Below are 10,477 nucleotides of genomic sequence, written 5' to 3' on the forward strand. Positions count from 1 at the left end.
CTCACCATGTATAGGACCCATTGGCCCACAGCTGATCCAAGTTTTACGATTTGGCTACTGTGCAGTATATGTTAAAGGATGCTGTATTGTTCAGTCACCTGTCATAGTATGGTCACAGGCACACACACACACACACACACACACACACACACACACACACACACACACAAAGACACAGACAGACACACAGACATGTATATTTTACAGTACACAGAGGGCAACTCGGACACACATCTTCTGAGACTTGGCAATCAGGGGCAATGAGTTCAAAGTATAGGTTACAATGTGATCCAATCAGAAAACGCAGGACAGTTTGACAAGCTGTCTCTCTCCCTGTTGAAACATGATATGCGGTAGCTTTTAGCCTGGGGAAGAGAGGTTAGGCGAGCACTCACCCCTTTTAGCTGCTGGGCTCCGCTGATGTGCTGGAAGACTCTGTCGATCTCCTGCTCAATGCGCCTGGCCCAGTGCATTATTCTGTGGACACACAATATAGAGGTGAGGTGTCACCCAATACCAGCACATCTGCATATTAACCCCATCCAAACGGAGACAACAGGAGTTTGTTATGACCAGGACCTTGCTTGCGATCCCCGTAACCAGCTTTAACAGTTCCCATTCCCCTCCTAACACATGGAAATGACGACACCACTCTAACAAATGCTAAAGAGAGAAAGTGGAGGCTACGGGCTCTGGTCAAAAGAAATGCACTACTTCGAGAATAGGGTGCCATTTGGGACGCAGACTTGGTCAAAAGTGGAACTATTTCTACAAGACATACTCATTCGAAGCAAAGGAACTCTCAGAGTGGCAGTTCTTTAGCCAAGAACATCAGTTTCCTCTCACTCCCTTGGTGGGGTTAGATTCTCTCCTGCAACAAAGCCAGAAGAAGAAGCACATTCAACCACCTGACTCCACACGAAAAAGAAATGCAAAGCCCCAATTTTTGACTCAAGTACATTGTGGAGCATTAATCATTGATGAGCCCATTGAGCGAGTAAAATACGAGGGCCATATTTTGTTGCTTCATCAGGCCTGAGAAATGCTGCAGTAAAGCAAGCGCATCTAAAATGGTGGAGCGAGTCAATCGAAGGACACATTATTCTTACTATTGTAGTCCATTGCCTTATTCTACACCTTAACAATCACAGCAAATACACTTCTGGACCAATCTTCAGTTACAGTGTTCCAAAAGAGGGTTTATGACTCCGACGCTAAACAGTAGATATAGTAGGTCTATAAACACGTCACTACCACATCAAGATATATAGGCCTAGACTCTGCCTAGAGTATTAAAAACAGACTGTGCATTAAGAACACAGTGTATTCAGTTGTCCACACTGGTACACTGTGAAATCAAGTTGAAGGGCTATATATAGGCACACAATGTAGGTAGCAAGTATCAGATGAGTCATGACCAGCAACACAAGATTCAAGTGGGTAACAACTGTAACAGCCAGGCTACAGTATAAACACGCTCGTGAATCATCGGCTATGGAGCCACAACACAGCCAGTCACAATGTAACCGACACCACTACAGCTGGCTGAGAGAAGAGCCGATGCAGACAGATACTGTCGAAAGACGATGCATTCCGCTCCCAGACGTTGGCTGCTGGATGACACATCGAAGCGCTATCAACGACTAACCGACTCATTAACGATTTAAAAATAGCCGTAGTCCTGTCTGATGCAAATGAGGCTACTGTCTGATGATTACGCAAGAGATGCTGGACACAGGAAGACAGACATGACCAAAGATGGTATTGTTTTAAAGGAGAGGTGGCAAAATAGGCTTTGTTTCGTGATTGTTGCAATCCGAGCTGCAGAGCACCCCCTGTCTGTTGACGAACACAAACAGACAGACATAATATGTGATATGATATGACCAAAGATGGTCATTTTTTTTAAAGGAAGAGTAGGCTGGTAATAAACGCCTTTTGTATATGATAGTCCATGACTAAACAGGCTTGGTTACATGACTACTGCTAGTGCCCACAGAACAGCAGAGCAGAGCAGAGCAGAAGCCCTCTCTCTGACTGTGGCAACATCCCAAATTACACCCTTTTCCCTGTATAGTGCACTACTCTTGACCTGGGGCCGTTATAGTGCGCTAGAAAAGTAGTGCACTAAATAGGGAATAGGGTGTCATTTGGGATGCCCCAGCTTGTGTGACTCAGAGCAGCTGAAGCCCGATCCTGGCTTTTCTTAGTGCGCTCCATTTCCTCTCCTCCTGGGCCCCACTGGGACATCAGATAACTGTGTGTTGCGGAGCTAGCTGCCTGCCATGCTCCTGCCTCTCCTCTATTACCTACCATCCATGCACACCCCAGGGACCGGAGAGAGAGTAGCACTACACGGCCCGCTGTGACCCATATTCACTTCCAAAGGGAGAGGGAAGGAGAGAGGGGGAGTGGATGGGATATTCAGAGAGGGTGGGGTGATCCGAGAGGGGGAGGGGCAGGAGAGAGAGAGAGATTCTGGGGAAGAGCAAGTGTGAGAAAGAGACAGAGGGGGGGGGAGGGAAGGACGGGGGCTGTGAGGGATGGAGATAAGGGATAAACCCTGACTGCTGCAGTATTCATTCTTAATTGGAGGGAGCTGCTGTTCTTCAGTGTGGCGATTCTGCTTCATTTAGCTTACATGAAGAGACCCAGGGCAGAGGGAAGTGGTGCTGTTTCAATGCACTCACTCAGCAGATAACCAGAGGGAAGGAGAGGACAACCTTATGTACCTCCCACAATAATCCAATTCATCCTGTTGCGCCAAAGACCCTTGCTCTCATTGGAACACAACAAACCGCTCCCAGTATCTCCAGCTGTCATTGGCCCACAGTTTCCTTCTACTGTCCCAAAGATCCCAGTCCCATCTGGTGAGTGCCTGCCTGCCTGCCTGACTGCAGAGCCTGGAGAAAGGCCCGGAAAGCTGTGGTCTCCAGTTAAGTGCCAGCTGTGCTTACGAGTGAAAGGGTTAAAGGTTGGAGAAGAAGAGCTGGGAAGAGGATGATGAAAAGTAGGGCACAAAGTGATGACTATTCCACTATAGACAGATTGAGGATCATTTTGAACGCAGGCTTATTAAAATCAGCTTCAAGCATAGCTAGAATGGCATTATTACTGTCAGGCTCACTGTAACTGCCAGAGTAAGCCATGCCGTACAACTGTAGGCTACTTACTTCCTTTATGTCACCGTTACCTGTCTTGTTTCGAGCTAGTGTTTAAGCTCCTCTCACAGACCAATGAGGGCACAGAGATGGTCTATTTTGACATGTGGACATGGGCCAATGGCTACAGAGGTTTTTATTGATTCATTCTATAGATCCGTTTTAAAGCAAGACATACTTTAGCCCCAGATTATGTTCCAGATCTGGTGGTTGTAGGTCCCAGCAACCACATAAAAGGCAGAACTGATCCTAAATCAGCACTCCTACTTTGAGAAGCGTGATACATATGATACGTATCAAGCGTCTCAAAGTAGGAGTGCTGATTTAGGATCAGTTCTGCCTTTTACATCACAATGAATAAGATTACATGGACAGAGGGAACCTGATCCTATATCAGCACTCTGAAACCCTTGATACATTTGAAAGGCTTTCAAAGAGAGGACTGGAGTGAGTGACTTTGTCGAGACTGTATGCTACACTTGAATGTATGTCGTTTGTGCAATAAAAAACGGTACAATAAATGTATTGAACAACAGTGTTCTGTAACCCTGCACACACAACCATCACGGCTCCTATAGAAAATGCAATCCCATCAAGTTGTCGGCAAACCATCAAGACATGCATGTCGTTCTGCACAAAGCACCAAACAAAAACCCACATTTCATAGGCTACCTAACTCGACCTACATCCCAAATAAAAGCATGTCCACATGATGTTGATGTGTCATTCTGATTCCACATGCTTGAATCCAAAACAAAAGCTAAAGATTTTACAGCATTAGAAGTAGTGGAGCACAGCTATATGCTACCATGTCCAAAAACAAATGACCTCCACTATATTCCCCTCGGGATTGTGACAGTCTGGAAGGAAAGCAACAACAAAAAGCCTGATGCTGCCCAGTTTGATCAAAGACAGCAGCCAGCGCTGCATTGACATCATGAGACACACAGAGATGTTGTGACAACTAAACTCCCATTGAGCCACATATGAACACAACAACCATCAATTAGGTGGCAAGCAGCCTGCTCTTGCCAACCAGACTGTTGACAGAGACTGGCTAGCAAGCAAACAGTATCGTTTGTGCCAATGATATGACAAAAATAACACATCTAGAACATTTACATTTTAGTCATTTAGCAGACGTTTTTATTCAGAGCCATTTAAAGGAGTGATTCGGGTGTAGTGCCTTGCTCAAGGACAGATGTCTCGCCAATTCAGCTCGGGGGTTCGAACCAGGGACCTTTCCGTTAATAGCACAATGCTCTTAACCGTTGGGCTAAACGGGAAATGATATATGTAGTCAATGGTAAATGGTAATTAGGGAATAGTGTCGTGTCTGTATGTGATTCCTTCATGTATTGTGTATGACAGAAAGCAACGGTCCACATCCCTTTCACATCCTAAAAGGACTGTTTTATTGCCCGTTCCACGTTTGCCGGAGCAGTCGCAGCATAGCGAGAAATATGTTCACGTCAGAAATACAATGCGAGTAACCTAATTTAATGATAGGAAAGCAAAGGTGGTACACCAGCACAATGACGGTCACCCAACAAGGCAATCAAATGCTGGACCTCAAAATACGCATTTTGTCTGTGACAGCTGAGCAGCCAGTGATATAGAATACTTACGTGTATTGCTGGGGGAACGTGAGACCATCGGCGCCAGGCCACTGTACATTGAAAATCAAGATAATCTGGAAAGATACCAAGCAGACAATGCTGCAAGACGGAGTGCATATCGCCATTTCCCATTAAAAATCTTGAAAACGGGTTTGGAAAAATGTGAACTAAGATCCCAAAACGTTAATGTTCAATCGCCTTTCGAGTTTATTTCGGGTCGCCTGCTGATTTCGACGGTAAACAAATGTGGACGAGCCTATGATTGATGCTCCTGCCAAGATACCGCAGTCGCTCACTCGCCCACTCTGCACTAGTCTCAGCAGCATCCGACGCACAGGCACGAGTGTAGCCTCTCTATTTCACGCATGAAGAGGACCACTTTGAATCCAATGTGATATAGGCTCAATTTCACAGATGAGCTAGACTTCAAAACGCATTGTCACTTAATTTAATTCACAAACACAAAACATTTACATGTATGTATTATGCTTTCAAGATTTACATAACAATAAAAATTGTATTTTTTTTTTTAAATAAACATCTTTAAATGTGATTTACTATGCCTATATATATTTTAATGTGCTAAACCTAGTGATGTAGAGATTAAAAGGAAACTTGATATGCATGAAGGAAACTTATGCAATGCAGTTTGACTACTGTACTTCCTCCTACTTATTCTGGCTATTGGATAGCCTAATAGCCTATATCCTACTGATATCATGCGAACCCACTGATGCGCAACTGTATAAGAGCTCGAGCTTCTTGGATAAATCGCTGTGCGTGGGAGACTTGCCAATGTAGCCTATACCGACTGGACAACGTCAATTCAATCCTTTCTATTCTACCGTCTCTTCAAGCTTGAAAAACCCTGACAGTACATTGCTTACTTGAGCAATGGCCTTGTGCCAGTTAATGAATTTAACAGGTCCCTCTTTGCGCCTCGGCCCCTAGTGTTCCTTCGTGAAATATAGACCAAAGAACTCAGCTCTCTGCTGGTAAACTGACCTTCTAAAGGTTACATGAGATTGCTGCTTCAAAGCAGCTTGTTGAGTTCTGGCTGGCTGGCTTGTGCCCCATGTGAGGGACCTCACCCGCAGGCAGGGAGGCAATGCCAGCAGGTGGAAGATGAATTCCTATGCATGCTCTCCCCATATTGATTCATGCTATCAAAATTAAGGGGGAACATCCTCATTTGGTTTGGAAGATATTGGACATTCAAGAAAGTGTCACCGGCCACATCCTCATGATGATGCAAAATGCTCTCCTGAATAAAAGGGAGTCAAAGACAGAGAGTCATGTGAGATTGATGTCAGTACGCCTTTGAAAATTGGGTACACAAATACGGTGTTATTTGTTCAATTCATTAAATCTTTGTCCCCAAAAGGCAATTTGTGTGCAAGATAAAAAGACACATCAAAACACACATAAAACCACATATGCAAGTATAGGATAAACGCAAGCATGATACGATAAGAAGTTGAAAAATGCCCGTTGTTGTGCAAAGTACAAGGTCAATCAATTACTTTTGTACTATAATTATAAGGTGGAGTTGCAGGATATTTAGGCAGGCCAACACATAGAGGAAGTTGTAATTGAAGACATCTACTGAAAATCCCAGCTCTCTCTTACTAAGCAGACGGACAGTGTGGCAGCATCTATTCCTGTTTCTCAAATCGCCAGGCAGGGGTGAGGGGCGGTGGGGTGCTAGAGGTTACAGCTTTGAGGACTCTCCCTGACAGCCCTGCAGGCTTTAATCCTGTTGCCACATCCCGGGGAGAGCAGTCTAATTACTGACCCACCACTACCCCCACTCTTCTCTTCCTGCTGATCCACCCTAGGAGGGCACTACTCTGTTAATTGGAATGGCTCTCTAAAGGGAATTGAACAGTAGTTCAACACTTCATGTGTCTGTCTGTGTGGGTGTGTGTAGCCAATTCTGAGTTATAATAGCCCTACATTAATAAGTACTTTGGTTTTGTGCACTGACACAGGGAACATTGTCAAGTCGGACAGACCGTGAACACACCAGAGGTCATGGGAAGGTTAACTCAGTCTCAACGTTAAATCACACAAGTATCATGCGGTTCCACTACAGCATATTGAGGACACGTCTCAATGACCCAACCCTGCGGTCTCAGACTAGGTTAATTGGGAGCAGAAAACAACCTTTTCTCAGTCAGTCAAGCCTCTTCGTCCTCTAGCCTCAAACTCTTTGGCATATGCCTAGTCGTTTACTGGATTGACATTTGTATTTTTTTTTTTTTTACCCAAACCAAAATATAATTAACATGACCTTAGAATACAAAAAGGCAGAACTGGATAGTTGAGCACTCACGGGGGGGGGGGGGGGGGGGCACTGGGAAGCACTATAAATAGAAATTCAAGCCAACTTATATTATTCTAAAGACTGTTGTAGCTTCTACTGAAAAAAAAAAGAAATGTAACTCAATGAGGATCATAAACATTTCAAATCTTCCCCATTACTGTCATTGTGAGTCTATGAGTAGTGGCCATGTTGTTTCCGTTGGTTAATACCTGAGATAAACATATTATGGTGCTGACGGCCTCCGCGTGGCTACAACACAATTACTCCTCTATTCTGTTTACTAAAATATATCTTATGCTCATGTTGTAAGATATTTCTGTCTTAGTGTTTTGAGCTGTGTGGTGTGCATGATACCAACTCGGTTTTTATTTTATTTGTAAGAACAGATTTAGCTACACTGCTCTTTCCTATCTGCAGTCGCTGGGCAGAAACAAAGAAAACACGATAACCTGTAAAAATCACATATAACAACACACCAGTTTAATAAAGTGATATCTTTATTCAAATCAGCTCTAGCAAATAAATTTAAAAAATAAATTATACAAATCTGTGGTTTCAAGTAGTTGATGAAATATGTGAAATACGTCAACATGGCATTACTTCAGTCTTGCTTGTGTGGTTGGGGGCTAATCAGTAAGGTTATGGCGTAAATGTCACGAATCCCGCTTCCTGAGTCTGTGTTTGCCTGTGTTTCTGTCCTGGAGTGTGTTTCCGGTGTCCTGGAACGCACCCTGTCTGGTTGCCGGGCGAATTAGCTTGTTGGGAGATCGAGGTTCACCTGCACCTGTATCCCATCAGTAATCTGCACACCTGTCCTGATTATCACCTCTCCCCTTCAAAAGCTCTGACCTGACATCCATTCCCTGCCGGATCGTTAGCCATGAACATTACTCACCCGGATCATTTACCCCATTCCCGCCTGGTCGTCGGAGAATTCCGCTACCCCATTGGATCCACCTATTTACTCCCATCAACTCACCACCGCTGCCCGCTACACCACCTGGATGTATCTACCCATTCACATTCACTTGTAAATAAATACTCACCTTCTTCCTACTCTCCTTGTCCTGGTCTGCTTCTGGGGTCGATTTTGAAAGAACGTGACAGAACGATCCGGCCAAGGATGAACCCAGCGGACCTGGACTCCGTTTGCCATGCCATTACCCAGCAGGGGAAGATATTGGGACAACACAAGACGGCACTACAGGAGATAGCAGGTTCAATCCAGAACTTATCTGCTAGCTTGACGCAAATCCAGGATCAGCTCAGTTTGCCGGCGATTCATTCACCACCTGTTTCACCCATCTCACCTGCCGTGTCTGGTGCGGTTTCCTTCCGTGAACCCAAGGTACCGACGCCTGATAAATATGAAGGGGATTTGGGAAGATGCCGTTCGTTTCTTATGCAGTGTGGGTTAGTGTTTGATCTGCAGCCCCATTCTTACGCCACTGACAAGGCTAGGATAGCCTTTGTTATTGAACTGCTGCGTGGAAGAGCTCTGGAATGGGCTTCAGCCGTTTGGGAACGACAGGAGACCTGCATGGTTTCTTACCAGGAGTTCACGGGAGAGATGAGAAAGCTTTTTGACCATCCAGTCCGAGGTAAGGACGCAGCTAAACGTTTGTTCACTCTTCACCAAGGAGCTCGCAGTGTGGCAGACTTTATGATCGAGTTCAGGACATTGTCTGTGGAGAGTGGTTGGAATGAGGAGTCACTACAAGCGGCTTTTTACCAGGGGTTGTCGGAGCAACACAAGGACGAGCTGATATCCTATCCAGAGCCTAGTGACCTAGACAGCTTGGTCACTATCTATTCGGGTAGATAAGAGTCCGAGAGAGAAGGAAGGAGAAGCAGTGGGGCCCATCCAATCAATCAGCAACTTGGTTACCATTCGGTTCAGGAAGTGAACCAGAACGTATTGATCGTTATTCCCCACACGGGATTAGTGGAGGGGTCTTGCCACCAGATCCTGAACCAATGCAAGTGGGGCGACACGGGCTAACTAAGGAGGAGCGCCAACGTAGACGTGAGACCAACAGCTGTCTCTACTGTGGTAGCTCGGGACATTACATCTCCGCTTGTCCACAGCGCCCGTTAAACTGCCCGGGTCGCTAGTTTTGGGAGGAATTTTAGCGAGCCAGTTTCAACCTCTCAAAGATCCTGTCAGACTCCGTTTTTCTGCGACCCTTATGAATAAGGATCAGAGCTTAGAGATGAACGCTTTTATCAATTCAGGTGCCGATGGCAGCTTTATTGATGCCGACTTGGTGGAACAGCTGGGGCTTTCTAATCTTAAATGCCATGGGAGAAGATACCCGGAGGTTTGTTGCCGCTTGTCCTGTTTGTGCGCAGAATAAGAGTACCAATCGGTCCAGCTCTGGGCTTCTTCACCCCCTACCTATTCCCCGGCAACCTTGGTCGCATCTGGCCCTGGATTTTGTCACGGGGTTGCCCTCTTCTGTTGGTAACACGGTTATTCTGACCATTGTGGATAGATTCAGCAAGTTTGCCCACTTTGTTCCCCTCTCCAAGCTGCCTTCTGCCACTGAGACGTACGAGATCCTGGTTAGGGAGGTGTTCAGGGTCCACGGGTTGCCCTGTGACATTGTTTCTGACCGTGGTCCTCAGTTTACCTCTGCTGTCTGGAAATCCTTCTGTTTGGCCATTGGAGCTACAGTTAGTCTCACATCTGGATTTCACCCCCAATCTAATGGTAAGGCGGAGAGAGCCAACCAGAAGATGGAGTCCACGCTGCGTTGTCTTGTCTCCTCTGATCCCACCTCTTGGTCATCTCAATTACCCTGGGTCAAGTATGCCCATAATACCCTTCCTTCATCTGCCACTGGGATGTCCCCCTTCCAATGCCTGTACGGATACCAACCTCCCTTGTTTCCTTCTCAGGAGAGGGATCTTTCGGTTCCTTCTGTCCAGGCCCACATTCGTCGTTGCCACCGGACATGGCATCGGGCCAGGAAGGTCCTCAGAGTTTCTGACCGGTATCAGATCCAGGCGAATCGTCGCCGTATTCCTGCTCCCGCTTATACCATCGGAGATAAGGTTTGGTTGGCTACACGGGATCTTCCTCTACGGACTGAGTCGAGGAAACTGTCACCAAGGTTCATTGGTCCGTTTGTGGTGGAGAGAATCATTAACCCTGTTGTGGTCCGACTCAAATTGCCGGCAACGCTTCGAGTACACCCCACCTTTCATGTCTCCTGCCTCAAGCCGGTTCTCCTCAGTCCTCTGTTGCCTCGTCCTCGGATGATCGGAGGTGGTCCTGCCTACACGGTGCGCCGCATAATGGATTCCAGACGGCAGGGTTTCCAATATTCGTGGATTGGGAAGGATATGGTCCAGAGGAGAGGAGTTGG

The 10,477-nt window shown here is 46.0% G+C and overlaps 1 protein-coding gene across 4 annotated transcripts in view; it reads right to left on the reverse strand.

Annotated features, from left to right (window-relative positions):
* The window catches only part of LOC135539657 (voltage-dependent calcium channel subunit alpha-2/delta-2-like), a 96,845-nt gene extending 91,745 nt beyond the window's left edge, over window positions 1–5,100 (reverse strand). For all 4 annotated transcript variants that reach the window (XM_064965681.1, XM_064965678.1, XM_064965680.1 and 1 more), the window contains exons 1-2: window positions 4,790–5,100; window positions 396–477 (exon numbers count right to left, since the gene is read on the reverse strand). In XM_064965681.1, coding sequence (XP_064821753.1) covers window positions 396–477; window positions 4,790–4,905 — 198 coding nt within the window. In that variant the 5' untranslated portion in view covers window positions 4,906–5,100. The remainder of the gene's footprint in view (window positions 1–395; window positions 478–4,789) is intronic.
* Window positions 5,101–10,477: the final 5,377 nt, after the last annotated feature.

The sequence above is a fragment of the Oncorhynchus masou genome, chromosome 5, assembly GCF_036934945.1.
Source record: "Oncorhynchus masou masou isolate Uvic2021 chromosome 5, UVic_Omas_1.1, whole genome shotgun sequence".
NCBI lineage: Eukaryota > Metazoa > Chordata > Actinopteri > Salmoniformes > Salmonidae > Oncorhynchus > Oncorhynchus masou.